Below are 17839 nucleotides of genomic sequence, written 5' to 3' on the forward strand. Positions count from 1 at the left end.
CTGGCTTCCTTGTGAGTGAGCACCACCCTGTATGTTCTTGTAACCAACCTGTAACTCTTTTATCTCTGTCATGAGGACTGAATTACCGGGAGGTCATTTTCTCATTTATCAAGGTAGGCACATTACTCACATTCATCTGCTTTTTAAACCAAGAATTTTAAAATTGAAATAAAACTCAAAAATAACTGAGTTGAACACCTTTTCCTATACATAAATGCCTGATATAATAACTCATAAAAAATCTTCCACCTTCTTAAGGATATAGAAATTACTACTCCTAAGAACACTGATTGTACCTTTAGATATCTCTCTGATTGTTAACAGTTCTTTCTTTATCCTGAGACGGACTCGCTCCCTTTGTAACTTCCTAGCCACACAGACAGAGTAGGTTTCCAATCTCTCTTCTATACAATTTCATTTCAGATATCTGGAGACACTTCCCATGCTCCCTTTCCCAAGTCCTCTTTCACTAGACCACATCCTCCCAATTCCTCCTACCATTCCTCATAGTAAGTTCAGTGGCTTATGGAGGTTGTAATTAGCGAACTGTGGACTCAGTTATCTTCCCACTGAGGTCTTAATCTCCTTGAGGATGACTTCAGAAATCCGGTTGCTCTCCCAGTCTCACATAAAAAGAATACCTAACAAATGGGCCTGCAGGATATAACCGCCAAATAATTAGCATTTTTTAAACTGTGACGGTACTTTGAAAAATTCCATAAAGGGGTGTCAAGACCAAGCAGTAAATACAGCACTTCCTGCACCCCGAAAATTCTCATAGATTTCAAACTAACCCCTTTAATTAACTAACACAACCAGCATGGCAAATTTACCATGCTTTGAACATTTCTAATTATTTAGAATAATAAATTTCTAATTAATGTGGAATATAGCAGAATTACGTGTTTCTCCTCCCCAAGAACCCTAGTGTGTATCTGTTTATCTCACAGATATGCCGCTTCTACTGTGATGAGCTGATTTGCAGCATCCCCACTTTCCCTTTATGGTTCTTTTTAGGGTAACACTGATTTCTGTTCTTATCTTTTCTCCCATCACTGTTGACCTTTTTCATCTGAGTCTTCCTTTCACCCACCTTGTGGTCCTGAGGACAGCATCTTTGCCCAAGTTGCTTTGTATGTTTTGATCCAGAGCAATGCCCTTCATACACTTCAGCACATCCTCAGATGACAAGGCTTTCACTCTACTTATTTCCCCACATTTGCAGATCTGGGACCAAATTATTTAAAGTGGCTTTTACCTGGCCTCCTTTTCCTGCACAGGCAATTACTTTGCTGCAAATGGTTGCACTGGCCAAATAACTGTGTTCACAATTAGCTAATTGCAGGTTCAATGAGCCACTTGTTCCTTCAAACTTAGCCATTAGAGTTGTGTTATTAGGCAGAAATTTATCTTTTTATTCCCTACAGAGTCACAGCAGATCCCGAATCTGACTGCCCTGTAGTCTTTTACAATGTCAATATAAACCTTTTACATTTTTATTTCCTTTTGAATATATGTCATATTTCCCGTTCTTTTACAGATCACAGCAGTTAAGCTTTATATACTGGACTCATGTATTTGAGTAAACATGGATTTGAAATTAATTTAACTGTCTAAAAAGGGCTAGTTATTATTAATTAAAGGGTTAATCATTAATAAATAATTATTACCTTAATCCATTTTGTAAACTAGAAAATTAAGGCAAGCAGTACAGTTGATTTGCCAAAGTCATGACAGAGTAAAACTAAAAATCTTAAGCAAATTCCATTTTCTCCTGGGGCACTGAGTTTCCCACAGAGGGTAAAAATTAACCTTCAACCTCATTTGCTTCCAAAAGAAAGCACCTTAAATACTCCCCCCAAATTGTTAAGACCTGGTTTCTTGGAAGCTACAAAAAAATGGAAAATGGCTTCAAGGATTTACCTTTTACCCCACAATTAATGTTGTTTCTTTTCTTAATTTCTGTATGTTTTATTCTAATTTTCTTGTCCAGCCAACATTTATAGAGCACGAAATATGTGCTCAATTTTCAGTTTCATACAAGGAGGCCATCTCCCACTGATATTCCTCCAATCCACAAAAGAGAAAAGTACCCAAAAGTAATGAGTTTTCATTTATGAAGAAATTAATATTAATAAGGATTAGATTACAGTTGCTTTGCGAATAACTTGGACACTTTTAGGTTTCAAGAAATTTGCCTTCCAATGAAACACTATTACGTCTCCCCCATAGCTCTTTTCACTGAGCACCTTTTATTATTAAAAGTTTACAGCCATCTTTCCTTAGGATTGTCTTAAGTGGAGATAATTGAATGGGAAAAGATTCCTTTGTCTCAGGAGATCCTAGCACACCAGCGAATTCTTATCTCTCAGTGGTCTCTACTCTGCTTCAAAGGCCTCTGGCATTTTCCTCAGTCATTAGCATATGTAAAGAATAAGAGCAGAGAGCAATCAGGGTTAAAGGTGCAGGTGGAAAGGAGGGGAAAAAACTAAGAAAGCAGAAGAAACATTCAGGAAAACGGTAAAACGTGGGCCATAGACACCCAGAAACAAAATATAATAAATACAACTACTGCTCATAAAGAACATATTCTAAAACGGGTTTGTCTGTGCACCAAAGGTAAAGCCTGTGCGTGCAACCTGCTGACACACGCAGGGGGGAGAAGCGAGAAGGAGCAGTGCAAGCTGTCTAAGGTGAAAATGTTACTGAGGGTTGTCACTTACCCAACACCAGCAGTTCCACCGAGTCCTCGTTCTTGCCCTCCAGGTCATCAGGGGTGGTGATGATACAGTAATAGAGTCCGCTGTCTCCCCACATGAGTTTTCCAATTTGAAGATCTGCATCTGTTATCACAAAGAGAAGGACCGGGTGCTAAACTCTGTCCTCTGAAGGAAAACACTAAACAATGGAGGGGGGGCAGCCCTTCTGGGTGTCTGTAGTGTTCTATTTCTTTACCCGGATGGTGTCTGACGAGATGTTTGCTTTATTCAAAACAAACAACGAAACAATAATAAAAGCTAGCATCCCTAAGGGGCGAGAATTAGAGCACCCCCAGAAACTGGTCTAGTTCCAGTCTGGTTTCTGGAATAGAAGGCTGCTTTCAACCAGGCCTGCAGAGGCCCTTGAAAGCCAAGTAAATTCCAGAATTAACCTGGACTCCTGGAAATGAGCTGGGTTCACAGGAGTTCTTCAAAATTTGGAACTTTTCCTTGCCCAAAGCTGTAGGGAGCAGGAAAAAGGGCGGAACTGATGTAAAACTACCTGAGGCTTGGGCCATGGCATCTACCTGGCTCTGAAACTTGTACACATACATCCCTTCTCCCAGCAGAGGAACTTCTTAGGGAAGTCTGCTTTCTGAGTTAAGGAAAGGGCAATAAAGGCCGGTGTCCAGGTGTGAGGTATCTGACTGAGAAAGCTTTCACTAGAACCCATTTCAATTCAGTTCTGATACTAAATTCCTCAGACTGGAGGGCAGGCTCATGAAAGATTATTTCCAAGGCTCATCCCTGTCTTCTCTTGACATTACAACCCTCCATCCTTCCTCACCACGCCATCCCATTAAAGCAATTTGCTAGGTTTCTTGATACTCCCGTCCCCCATAAAATCAAAGTCTTGAGGGACTGAAAGGGTGCAAGGCTGACATCCTCTTGTATCTGGGAAGAATGGAACCAATCTTCCCTAGATTCAAAACAGAGACATTATTACCATGAACAATTGTGATCTCTCTGCCCCTGTAGAAATCTCCCAGGGTCACGGTCGAGCCCTGTTTGGAAGCTACCACTCGAACAGTCCTCCTACTGTCTAAACAATCCAAGTAGGGGTCCCATTCCAGGTTTCTTTTGCTGAGAGATTGGGCCCGGGGAGAAGACATGCCCAAGGATTCCCCCATGCGATCCTGGCAGTAGGACTTGAATTTCCACTGCACGACTGCAGGCTGATGGGAAGACGTGGAGAAGTGGCAGCGGAGCACAGTGGGCTGGAAGAGCATGGCCACCTTCTTCTTGTCGGGCACTGTGACCTGAAGGCCTCCAGCTATGGCTGCAAAACAGAATGAACATGTCCAAATGGTATCAGTGTCCTGGACCTCACCTCACATATCATAGGTGTGCCTTTCCACCTTACCTCCCTAACCTGTCTCTCCCCTTGTTTTCTCCATCACAATGAAGAGCATCAATATCTACCTGGTTGCCTTGTCCAGAAACCTGCCTTCACTCCCAGTGCCCAATTGGTCACAAAGTCATGTCAACTTGACCTCTTAACATCTTTAATATTTCCTTCCCCCTTCTTTAACCCCACTACCATTGCTTGTGTGTACGCTCTCCTCATTTCTTGCTTATAATTTTGCAATAATCTCTCGTCTGGTCTCCCTGCTGGCAGTGGCCCACATGCAGTCCATTCTCCTTGCTATAAGTTCAGGTTATCTTTCTAAATCTGACTGTTATGGCTCTCCTTCTTAAAACCCTTCACTCGTCCTCCATGGCCTTCAGGATAAAACCCAAAGTTCTTGGCAAGGCATTTAAGGTGCCCCATCAACTATTTCTCCTCTGCCTCACATCTTGCAGCACCTCCATTTGAGCACCAACCTCCGATGATAGCAAACTAACGGTTCCCCCAAGTGGGACGTGGTATATCACACCTCTAGATCTTGGCATGTGATATTTCTTGTTTATGGAATGCTTTTTCCTCGCTTCTCTTCCTGAGAAACTCTTTTCCATCTTTCAAAACCAATTCAAAGGCTACTTGTCAAGTCTTCTGTGACCAGTCAATCCATTTGTCACTTCCTCCTTTGTGCCATCAGTATCCCCAGCATTCTCCCCTAGACATTTACTATAATAATTTTGTAATAATTTTGTACTTATTTTCATGCCTCCATCAGACTTGTCGGGTCAGGTAAGGAATGTGTCTTATCTTGCTGTCCTGGGTGAAACCCATGGATACTCAACAGCTATTTGATAAATGAGGACAGTGAAGCCAGGACATATGACTTCAGGAGGAAGTGACTTCCCTTCCAGCTGGTGACCCAGCAAATGAGACAGAGATTAAGGGGAAGAGAAGGCTTTGAGAGGAATGGAGAATTTTGGATCAAAAGCAGTAGATTAAGTTCAAAAGCTTTGAAGGGTAATCCAAAAAAGGGTGGGGGAGAGACTAGAAAGCAGATGAGAAGTTTAAGTGTTTAAAAAGATCAGTTTGAGGCTCGGTGTCCAAGAAAGAGAGGGAAATGTCAGTGAATGAAAGCCCAGGGGAGTGTTTGAGAGGCAAAGGGCTTCTATGAACTCAATGGTAAGATCTAGAAATTCCAGGCAAAGAGAACATAACTTCTTCAGGTGAATGGGAGAGTTAAGAGTTTCTAGCTTGATCTGAGGTTAGAAGCAGAAGGAGAATCACGATGAGAGGCAGAAAAACGGAATATGAATAGAAAGACATGATAAAGAGAGGTTCAGAGTTGAATCCAGGAGCCTGCCAAGCCAGCTTCAGGTAGCTTGAGGCAAAGAGTTTCACCCTAGAATTGCAGGTGGACTTGAGACATACAAGAAAGGGCTAGTTTCCAGGGGAAGCCTACTGTTCTTCACTATTGCCCACGGTCCCAATGACATCCCACAAAGCAAACTCACTCTCACAGCTCAAACATGCACTTATTCATGAAACTGTCTTTATAGAAGCTCTCTTAACAAGGGCAAGATACCATATTTGTACCTACTTCTGAGTTCCAGACCAGTGCCTCTCTTCCATGAAAGCACTGTGAAAACTAGGTTCTAATTCCTGTTAGGAAGAAAAGGTTTCTGCATTCTATGGAATTGGGAAGAGAATGCAACAGAATATTTGAGATTTAGTGTTTTGAACCTAAGTGCTCGATAGCTACTATGGAATAAATGAAGGAATGGGTGAGCAAATGAATGACTATTAACATGGGAATTTCTAGGACTTTGCAGAGAAAACTGGTTAAATGACTCATGAACAGCATAGTATAGTAAGAGAGCACTGGCATCAAAAGATAGGGCTTTGAATCTCATCTGGCCATGGTACTAATGGTGAGACCTTAATGAAGCCTCTTGAGCAATACTCACCTGTAAAATGAGCCTCATATTCCTTACTCAACAGAGTTGTTAACAGACCTTTCTCTCTCTGGGCGCCTGCAGAGAATGAACTCTATAACAGAGAACCTTGACCATGACCAGTAGAGGGGAGATCTCAAGTGCAAATCCTACCACAGCTTTCCTGCCTTTTGCCTCGCCTCCCATTCTAAGGCTCCTGAATCTTGATGAACATCCACCACTAATAGGTTTGATTACAGCCAAATTATGTTGATCAGCCCCATTGAGGGGCAGATAATTCCCAGAAAAGAACCCCAGCTCAGAAAAGAACCCTAGTTCCCAGGCTCCACCGCTTCCCTTCACCACCCCCAAATGTTGGTGTGGCTGATTCCACTCTTTCCTAACCCCATACTTTTACACTCTTATACTTAAAGCCTAGGGAAAATGGATACTACAAAAGGAGAAGATGCCAATGTTAACATTTTAAACCCCTAACTTTTAAATCCATCAGCTTTTCTTTCTGCTCAGTGCCTTTTCTAGAATCTCATCTTTTCCTTGCATTTTTTTTTTTTTTTTTTTTTTTTAACAGTTTCTCCTTAAATTCTGTTGCATTAATTTTTAACCTTGTAGTTCTTCTTCAAAACCTTATTCACACTCCAGTTTTCCAGGTAACAAAATGGGACAGAGTTGAAGTGTCTTCAGTTAGCAGTGGTTGAGACTGGATAACCAATCACAGGCGTTGTTTCCAGCACAATGCTTGGTAGTTGACCAACCACCTTTCTTCTCTGCTACCTATTCAGGCTCTTCTTGGGAAATCACATTTCCCTAGCATTCCAAGATAAATGAAACCAGCAAAGGAGGCAGGTGCAGACAAAAGTGTTGGGCGGGAGGGTTGTTTTTGGTTTTTTTGAGAGAGTTAAGTATGGGGTTTTCTTCATTAGATGATTACTAAGAATAACCTCCTCCTCAGCTCTGTTCTCTGTTAATGGATTAGCTACTTGACCAAGCCATTCAGCTCCCTTAATTATTATTTTTTAAAATTGTGCACGCCCTTAATTATTAATAGAGGTTAGTCAATTCACAGCTTCTGTGACACACACATAAGTTCATGTTCCAAAGAATAAAGAATATGTTTTCAGAAACATCTGCCTCTTTACAGCATGATAATTAAAGGCATGGATTTTAAAGTGAGTCCTAATTTAGAATCCAAGCCCTACCACTTCCTAGCTGCATGACATAAGGTAAATTACTTAAGTCTTAGGAGTTTCAGTTTCCTTACTGGTAAAACCAGAATAATAGTAACTATCTTATGGATCTGTTTGAGGGTTAAATAAGATTCTATCCTGGGCATCCCTGGTGGCGCAGTGGTTGGGAGTCCGCCTGCCGATGCAGGGGACGCGGTTTCGTGCCCCGGTCCGGGAAGATCCCACATGCCGCGGAGCGGCTGGGCCCGTGAGCCATGGCCGCTGAGCCTGTGCGTCCGGAGCCTGTGCTCCGCAGCGGGAGAGGCCATGACACTGAGAGGCCCGCGTACCACAAAAAAAAAAAAAAAAAAAGATTTTATCCTAAGCACTTAGGATAACACTGGTATACAGTAAGCACTCAATAAATGTAGCTGTTGCTGCTCCTGGAAGCTGGAAACCGAGGGTACCCTGAGTGTGTGTACACATACACAGAGATATATACATATGCAGGTATAATGGAAACTTTGGGAATCTAAGCTAAGGATAGATCTGGATAGCTGGAGAGGGCAGATCTAGGAATTTCAAGGAAATGTCAGTTTATTGGATCTTTGAGGACCATAAAAGTGAAGAGTTAGAGAGAAAGCTGAAGACGCCAATCCCTGTATTAGCTCTAGAAGCATCAAAATGTAGGATGAATGCCACCCAGGTCCCAAGCCTGCCCAGGCCAAACCTATTAGGAACCCCATTCCCACTGGAGGGTAAAGTCCAGAATTGCTCTTCTGGCCCTAACCCTGGGTTCTGGGCGAGGGCAGGGGTTCCTACACCCACTGAGCCACATGTCTTTCCCTCAGCCCGTGTTTATGTGAGGCTGTGTTTCCACCTGATTTGCAATCCGCTGGTACCAAAGCCTTGCCCTGAGTTCCATTCTGCTTGCCTGGGCTCTGATATAAGCCCTTCTCCTGAGGATTAGGTTTTGTTCCCTATATCCTCACACATGACTGATCCATATCTGAAACTGTAACCTTGCTATCCACCCAACTTCAAAAACTACCTCTCATGGGACACCCACTCCTACCCCAGATCAGGCCCTTCAGAGATAGTAGCTAATTTGGATGAGGACCAAGATTGACAGCTCCCCGGGGACACTGAGATTTGGCCTGGGAACACCCTCCCTCTGACTCCAATTCCCAATAGATCTGCCCTGGGGCTAGGTTAGTATCCTGAACTTGGGTCCCACCTCTTACAGATTTTTTTTGTTTTTGTATGTTACCACCTGTCAGATGCCAAAAACCTAGTACCTCTTATGCTGGAGTCTATACAGGCTAATAAGAATACCTTTGAATGCCAGGTAAATAAATTAAAAATTTTCAGCCTCTTTGTAATGTTCACCTGTGCATTTGATCTAAGAAATCTTATTCTCCCATGGTTCCAACTACCAGTTATGTCTCAGACCCTCAACTTCATGAAACCTCATCCGCACGTTTAACAGATACTTCAAATTAAACATATCTAAACTTTGTTCATCATCTTCTCTTTTCCCACCTCAACTCTTGCTTATAAACCAGTCTTTTCTTGTCTCCCTAGCTCTTTTGCCAGTATACTCACTGTCCTATCATCCCAGATAGAACTCATAGCTTTGATCATCTCCTCTTTGGCTCTAACCATATTCAGTGGCCACTAATTCTAAATCTCTCTCAAATTTGACCCTTCTCTATTCCCATGGTCACTCCTAGTGGGAATAAATCAAGTTTCTATTCCTTCTACCAGGAAGTGATTATGAAACACTTACTGTATGTTAGAAATTGTATTAAGTGCCATTCATGGAGTATCTTAATAAATTCTCTCCAAAAATCCTGTAAAGTAGGTATTATCATTACGCCCAATTTACAGATGAAGAAACTGATCCTCAGAAACTGTATGTATCTTGCCAAACACCTCAGGGTTAGCAAGTGACAGATTTGAACCCAGGCTGACTGGCCCCAAAGCTCTTACTATCACTTTACACAAGTCCTCATTACATTTTTGGTTTTACAATAGCCTCTTCAGTGGTCTCCCTACTTCCAGCCCAATGTACTCTCCAAATTTTTTCTATCTAGAATATTCTTTTCTTAAAAGACTGATCGAATCATGTCAGGCTATAAGGCCTCCAATGATTTCCCATTCCTTTTAGGATAAAACCCAAATGCCTTGACACGGCATGTAAGGTCTTCTCCATGATTTGGGCCCACGCAAGTTCCAGGCATACTAAGATGTTTTCCATTCTTTGACTATAAATATGTTATTCTCCCATCCTGGGGAAACATCGGGGCATGTAACTGAGGAGTTTCTGGGAGGTAGACTGAAAGAAGCACTGAGTGTGTGTCATGCACACACATGAACAAACACGTGCTGGCACAATGGGAAGGCTGGGACTCTTGAGTCCAGGCAGGGGTGGCACCATAAGGGACTTGCGTTTTTAAGCTCTTATAAGAACATTTACAGGAGTATGGAAAGAATCCATGTTTCATCCTACAAAATAAAGCAAGTATCCCAAAAAACTGGAAAGAGTAAAGTAAGTGAAGTATGTCCTATATCATACTATATAGAATACATCTGTAAAAATTAGGATTCCTGACTGAAAGAAGCACCAGAAGACATATTGAAGATTGAAGATCACAGGTGGCTTTCTACATTTGCAGAGGAGGGAGTCATCATTCTCAGACCACCAGACCATTCCTTCTGTTTTCATTGTTCCCCTGATCCTCAGGAAAACCGCCCTTGGCTATCTAATACAAATTCATTCAAAAACATGTTTTAAAATACAACATTACATTCTGGGAACATAGATTTAAAAGACCAGTCTCTGAGCTTGAGAAATTCAATATAAACTTGGTTTCTAACTCTAAGGTCCCTGAGGGCAAGGACCAGGATTGGTTGATTCTGTATCCTCCGTATACAGCAAGCTGTATTTTATGGAATGAATATGTGGAATGAACAAATGAACAAGTGAATCTGAAGGGCCTTTCTTAGCAGGTGGTCCTCAGTGCAGAGAATGGATTCTGGTCAATAACTAGGAAAGCTGCCTAAAAGTAGAGTGATGAGTGACAGCTCAGAGCATCAGCTCCCATCTCAGCTAGTCACCAGGGGTACCAAGTCACCCAGGCCAGGGAGGATCAGCTCCAAGGGCAGACAATGCCTCACTGCATGTGGCAAAATCAGTTCCTGCCCCAATTCTCATGTAAAGAAAAGGATTCTATACATGACAAATTATGTTCTTGCAAGGATAACAAAAGCAGTATCTACAGAAATGCCGTTCTTATTTTAGTACTTTCATTTTTTTCAAAGCAAGTTCCTTTTCCCCACTAGTTGTAAGCTATTCCTGCCAGCATCTTTGAGAGGCAGATCTATAAGCACAGCCCCATTTTAGAGAAACAAAGATTGCTGTTAAAGATCATGGAAAATTATCATCACCACAGACAGGCATCTTTAGAAATTTTGTATCAAGCTCACCCATCCCTTAACTCTTGAACTCCCAGAAGTGGGATTTGACCTCAGAATTGCCCATTCACCAGCATATCTTGGCTTTCAGACTCCTAAGTTTTTTCTTCATTCAGTATGACAATACACATCTTCCTTTTCCTGCCTTTAAGTTACATCTTTAAGAAATTCATCTTTTTGTCCTCACACTTTTAACATACTGTCCCAATTTCAGAGGACATTGTTTTAGGAACAATTAATGGGCAGGTTTTCTAAGTGTAAGAGATGAATAAGGAGCATCTCCACTAGGTTTGGTCCATGGCGTGTCCATCCCTTGGTAGCAATGTCAGCATGGGAAGCAAAGCATTTTGGGAAATGATGACCCACGGGCTCAATTTTTAAAGACAAAACACAGCTTGAACCTTTTTTCCCCCAGAAGTAGAAACCATTCATCTTCTTGATATAGTTGGGTTAAATAATAAAATTAAAAGGCCTTTACCGAGAAGAGTAGACATTTCCTTGCTGTTTGCCTATTTTCTAAGCCTAGTTCTCCAGCTTGCCTATTAGTCCTGTAAGTTACTCAATTTCCTTTCAATAAATTTCTTTCCTGCTTAAATTGGACAGAATCAGTTTCTCTTGTTTGCTACCACAGTACCTAATGGCTTGATCCATTTTAGGGTTAGGATGACCAGATGTACTATCTTGAGATAATAAAAAATACGACAGCATTCTTGCATGTTTTCTCCCCAAGACTCCTAAAAGGCATCAGTATCTCCCCCCTTTCCATGGGGCTAAAGTAGACACTGGTGCTGCCCTCGCCCAGGTGGGCATTGCTCATGGCCTAGTTATTATTTGCTGCCAATAACTCTAGCGCTTGTGCACACAGAGCTTGCCATTCATTAAGCATATGTTCTGTGTGTCCCATGGAGCCATGCTTTCCCATTCCCTGCCACCACTGCGCAGATGAAAGCAAGAAGCATATCTCCTTTCTGTCTGATTGCCTCGTCTTCCAGAGATCTGAAATGAGCTCGTGGGTAATGTCTAGCTGGCCCACACGCTGTTCCAATACGACTAAAGCAGTACTAAAAGAGGTCAGTCTCTACCCTGCAGGGCCAAGGTACTTTGGAAGCTGTCCTGATTCATTCAGGTGGGTCAGACTTCTAGGATGGATCAGCCATTTGGACAGAGAAAGCTCCTGTATGAAAGCTCTTCTCCACTTTTATCAACTTGTTACCTGTATTTCCAGTTTAGATCTCTCACCCAAGCTCCAGACCCAAATATATAACTTCATTCTCCATCTGGATGTTACACAAGCACCCCAAACTCATCATTCTATAGATGGAGATGCTAACTGCCCCCTTCTTTTAGTAACAGAACTTCCCAGGTTTTAATCTGGCCAGCCAAGCCAGCTACATACTACACTTCCTAGCCTCCCTTGCAGCTAATTGTGGCCATGGGACTAGATTCAGGACAAAGGTATGTGAGGAGAAGTGATGCATGTAATTTCCATGTCACCTCTCTAAAAATAAACTACTTGCCCTGACCCTCTGCTTTCCTTGCTTCTACTTGCTGAAGAGTAACTATCACTGGAGCAGTCTTGGGAGCCACATGTTGGGAATGGTAGACTCAGTCCCACTAGATCTCTACTGTTACAGGAGAGAGAGAGAAAAAAAAAACAATTTTGTATGAGTTACTATATTTTAGGGTCTTTTTGTTATAGCATCTTAGGCTATACTCTAACTAATCTAATGAAAAAAACTGAACCTGTCTCTCCCTCCCTTACACGTGTCTCCTCCTATATTAGTTCATGTCCACAAATGCCATCCCCAGCAGACTCAAGCCAGGTACCTGGAGGCATCTTTGATACTCCTGTCTTTCAGCCTCCACATCCCACCAACCCAGGACTATGGACTACGTCCTCCATCTCTGGTCACTCTGTCCACTTCCCTCATCTCCACTGCACCACAAGACTTCAGGATCTCATCATATCTTGCCTCTCTTTCTGCAAGGGTCTTCTAGCTGGTTTTTGCTGCAAGTCTGCCTATGTCTAATCTACCCTTCACATGGAGGTGCAAATGATATTTCTAAAATGCACATCTGATCACGGCACTCCTTTACTCTCACTCTTTTAAAGACTCCCTCTAGGCATTCAGAAGTACAAGGGCTCATTTCAGACGGGGCCACTCTCTTCCATTCCTCCTGCACCACTAAATTCTCCAGCCATACTAAAATATTTGTACTTTTGGAAAAACGTCATGTCCTCTTTTGATTGTTGGCTTTTGCGCATGCTGCTTCCTCTGTAAGTTTCCCTTCCCTCCGTCCCACTCTTTCTCTAGTAACTCCTACTTATCTTTCCGGACTTCCTCAGCTAGCACTTCCGGTAGAAGCTGCTTCTTGCTCTTATTACAGTCATATTACCCTAGAGAATCACATCACCTTGCCCGAGAAGTTCCTATTTAGTCATCTGTCTCTGCCATTAATAACAAGCTCTCTCCTTCAGGCTTTTAAAAAGTCTGCTACGCAGTAGGTACTCAACACATTTGTCAAATGATTTAACTCAGTTGATAGATTGTATTATTTGTTCCCAGTTAGTTTTCCCTCCTCACTCTTAGATTGTTCCCTGGAGGTAGAGTACACTTACTACTCCAATGACTAGAGGCTTGGCCATGTGACATGCTTTGGCCAATGGAATGTGAGTACATGTGCCATAAGACTTGTCCAAGCAGAAGCTTAAAAGGCATTTGTGTGGTTTGGCTCTGTGCCCTCCCCCTACCCACCTTGAGTCCTCCACCATGAGAACAGCATGCCTAGATAGTGGCTGCTCCTTCATCCTGGGCCTTGGAATAAGAAGACATTTGGAACTGAGCCAAGTCCGCCAATTGGGTACAGTTGACCTGCAACTGACTGCAGCTGTCATATAACATGAGCGACTAAATGTTTGGTGTTGTGAGCTGTTGAGATTATGGGGTTGCTTGTTGCTGCATCAAAATGCTGACTAATATTCCTATTTGGGGTTCATAATAAGTATTGAGAGCTTACTATCTGCCAAATATTGTGCTACGAGTTCTCCGTAATTTCATTTTAATTATCACAACAACCCTATAAGGTAAGTTAGCTTCCCCACTTTAAAGCTAAAGAAAATAAGGTAAACTATTAGGTTAGTATTCAAATCCAGGTCAGTTTGAGCCTCATCCCTCTTCCCCAACAGCCCCCTGACGAGCCAAGGGCAAAGGAGGAGTAACGATGCAGGATCCCAGTTGAATGTGAAGGTTCTACTCCTATTTTGGAGAACCACTTCCTGCAGGGCTCTAGCTGCTGTAGGAGAACTGGGAAGCAGCATGTTCTTCTGAGTTCTTCCTTGTTTCATGGCCCATAAAGAACTCTAGTTATCCAAAATGCCTTCTTTCATTCTCAGGAAGCCAAAAGCTGTCTTGAAGACCAAGATTTTAAGCCTACATATGCCACAGTCACATCCTGTGTAGCTCCTGAGTGCACAGTACCAGCCCCTAGTCCCAGAGGGGCTCTGACATGCCAGCAGTCTCTGCTGTCACAGGGTCACATCCACTGCTCTCCTGTGCCTCACTAGAGCACTCCTCATTCACTCTTTTCCTGTAGATCTTAGGATTTAATTAGAAATACTAAATGCTATTCTTTATCACTTCTCCCTGTAATACTTCCCTGAGTTCTATGAACTCTGAGCCTCACTACCCAATGCCCCATAATAGACACCATCTATGTTCCCTTAAATCAGGAGTTCCAGTTTTACCCACCTTAACCAGAAAATAATGTTTCTCTTGGATTCAGGCATTTGAAACAACCAAGTCATATGTAAGTCAGTGACACTATTTCTTATGATAATCAATAAGATACCAGAGACTTAGACAAGTCACTTACTCCCTTTTATGTATAGGTAGGTAATATCAGCCTTACTTACTTAGAAGGATCAAAAGGGATAATGTCCATGAAAGCCATTTAACACATAGAAAAGCATTACAGTATCTAAATAAGCAAGGGCAACAATCAGATCATACCTTTCTTTATATTCCTGATTGGTGCTAAGTTGATTTAAGAGCTAAAATAGTTGGAAGGGGTGAAGAGGTGAGTGTGTCCTGGAACAAAAAGTTGAGACTAGAAGGGATGTTCTAGGGCCATGTTGGCTAGAGTAGGATTCATCTCATCTGGCCCAAAGCACTTGCCTTGCTTCAGCAGTCCCCAGTGTGACTACATTTAATTGTTCAGAGTGGACCCTATCCTGTCCACCAAGCACTCAGTGCTACTCCACTTTTTCCTCTGAAAATGGTAACAAGAGCTCTCCCTTCCCAGCTGCCATTTTTCATTCCAATCATTAGTGGTCAGGGAAGGGCTGAAGACAAATGGGGCTCCCTCCATGGCTCCTCACTAAGAATCTATTGCTTTGTAAGTTTGATTTCCAACTCATCAAAATTAAATGGAGAAAAGTTCAGAACCATAGAATCTTAGAGCTGAAAGTGACCTAAGATGTGACCTCATTCAAAAGATTATAATACATGCAACCCCATGTTCACTGCAGCTTTATTTACAATAGACAAGATATGGAAACAACCTAAGTGTCCGTCGCTTCATGAATGGATAAAGAAGGTGCCATGTATATTTTTTATATGCGTGTATATATATATATATATATATATAATTTATATTTATATACATGTACACACAATGGAATATTATTCAGCCATAAAAAAGAATAAAATCTTGCCATTTGTGACAACATGGATGGACCCTGAGGCCATTATGTTAAGTGAAATAAGTCAGAAAGACTAATACTGTATGACCTCACTTACACATGTAAACTTTAAAAAAACAGCAACGAAAAAACGAGCTCATAGATACAGAGAACAGATTGGTGGTTGCCAGAGGTGGTGGGTGGGTGAAGGGGGTCAAAGTGTACAAGCTTCCAGTTATAAAATAAATAAATCCTGAGGATATAATGCACAGCATGATGACTATAATAATACTGTGTTGAATATTTGAAAGTGGCCAACAGAATAAATGTTGAAAGTTATCACAAGAAAAAAATGTGTAACTATATATGGTGATGGATGTTAACTAGACTTATTGTTGTGATCATTTCATAATATATACAAACATGAACTCATGTTGTACACCTGAAACTAATGTTACATGTCAATTATATCTCAATGAAAAAATAAAATAAAATTACATGCCAAAAAGAAAAAAACTGATCATAAGACCCAGATCCCATGGATATACAGTTAATTTGTGAAGAAGATGGGACTGGAACCCAATCCTCAAATCCCAGGTCAGGGTTCTTTCCACTAACCAAGTCCTGGTACTAATGCTACTAATGCTGTACTAAGCACTAAGTACTTGAACGAAGACCACAGCATGGTACTAGCATAGTGTTGCACTAGGTACTACCAGAACTAATACCCAAATCTGTATAAACTAGACATTCAGCAGAATCATGAGTCTAAAATCTAAAGAGTAATGGGGATGCTGAAACAGCCCCCCTCTCCTAGTCCAGAGGGAAGCACCCAGGCTGAGCATGGTGGGCCATGGAGAGGGCTGTGACAAGATGCTGAAAGAAGATGCTCCGGTATGAAAAAGGTCTCTTCCGTGGAGGAAAGTAGAACAGAGGAGGGAGAAAAATTGAAAAGTATACAGGATCGGAAAGGAGATAATGGAAATTAAGGCGTCAGGAATCTCTAAAAGCAACTCTTCCTTCTCCAGGGCTAATTACACTTTAACCCTCCATACCCAAGCCCATCCTCTCATGGTCACCAGGCATCTACCTCAATGCAAACCAAACCAGCCACTGTGTCTGGATACCTCCCTGCCTGCTGCAGGCTGGGTTAGAAGCCACCATGAGGCACCCACAGCAGTTAGTGCAGATCTCTATCATGGCCTTTGTACCGGGTATTCCATAACTGTGTGATCACAGTTCCATCACCGGAGTCTCCACCATCAAACTGTAAGCTCCTTGAAGGCAGGGCTGTCTTATTAACCCCAGCACAATGCCTGGATGTGACAGTAACTCAGCAGCTGACTGTGCGTGAATAAATGTATTAACTCAGCCATCACCTCTTTGGGAGTTTGTTTGCGAGCTGCTCCACTCCCACCCCAGGTTTCAGGCACGTATGCCTCATCCGTGCTCTCGTAGCACCTCTGTGCGGCTCTCATGGCTCTCATCATAGGACCTCTTACCTCCTTATCAAAATTACCTGAAAACTCATTTGACTCACTGACTAGACTGACAACTCTTTGAGGGCAAGGACTGTGTCTTTTCTCTCTTTATTCTCAGCACCTATCATAATACTTAGAAACCACAGGAATTCAGTACAGACTTGGAGAAAGGATGAATAAATGAATGAATACAACCAAAAGGGTACCAAAAGAAATGCTAATAGAACAAGCACTCTTTGTCACAGAGAGACCCAAAAGAGTCTCCAGCAAAACGAATTGCCTGCTCCCAGAGTGTCGCCACAGCTCTGGCGTTTCTTGCAGCCTCTGCTGCCAGGAAGGGCTGAAACGCCATCCATATTCAAGAACAAAGACAGAGTGAACCCTCCTCAAGTCGTCTTGCTAGATGGCACCTGTTGCTAAAATAGCAGCTGGTAAGCATTTTGTTTTGTGCAAAACAAGGACAACGACAACAACAGAACAATTTATTACAGGAAGCAGCATCACAATGACAATGAGAAATCATGAGGCTAAATATACAGCAGAAAAAAATACAGAATTTTTGTAATGAAAGACAAGGAAGGAGCTGCTAGAGTCTGAGGAAAAAAGCCTGAAGTGTTGATTAGAAATTGCTCAGCCTGCATGAAAAGAGAGAAACTAAGGGGGGGCGGGGGGGGGGAGGGGGGGAAGAGATAAAGAGAGAAGAGAGAGAAAGGGTGGGAGAGGGAGAATGAATGTGGTTTTGTTCCTGGCTCTCTGACTCATTTTTAATCTGTCCTTTCCTTTCTCCCTCCCCTTCCACCACCCCCTCAAGAGAGGATTCATTGATTGGGCTGGACTGAAATGTCTTACCTTTCGTCTCCTGGTTGCTCTGTGCACAATGAGTCTGAATCCATCTCATCCTTGCTGCTCCTCTGTCTTCCCTCCCTCCCCCTCCCCGGCCGCCATTGTTAGCTGCTTCACTTTGCTGAGGCTGAGGCTTGTCCA

The 17839-nt window shown here is 42.3% G+C and overlaps 1 protein-coding gene across 1 annotated transcript in view; it reads right to left on the reverse strand.

Annotated features, from left to right (window-relative positions):
* The window catches only part of ILDR2 (immunoglobulin like domain containing receptor 2), a 52611-nt gene extending 35400 nt beyond the window's left edge, over nucleotides 1-17211 (reverse strand). Inside the window, 3 exon segments of the mRNA XM_007458140.1 lie at nucleotides 2724-2843; nucleotides 3706-4038; nucleotides 17136-17211. Coding sequence (XP_007458202.1) covers nucleotides 2724-2843; nucleotides 3706-4038; nucleotides 17136-17211 — 529 coding nt within the window.
* Between the last annotated feature and the right edge of the window lie 628 nt (nucleotides 17212-17839).

Source organism: Lipotes vexillifer, unplaced genomic scaffold (genome assembly GCF_000442215.2).
Source record: "Lipotes vexillifer unplaced genomic scaffold, Lipotes_vexillifer_v1.1 scaffold189, whole genome shotgun sequence".
Classification (NCBI taxonomy): domain Eukaryota; kingdom Metazoa; phylum Chordata; class Mammalia; order Artiodactyla; family Lipotidae; genus Lipotes; species Lipotes vexillifer.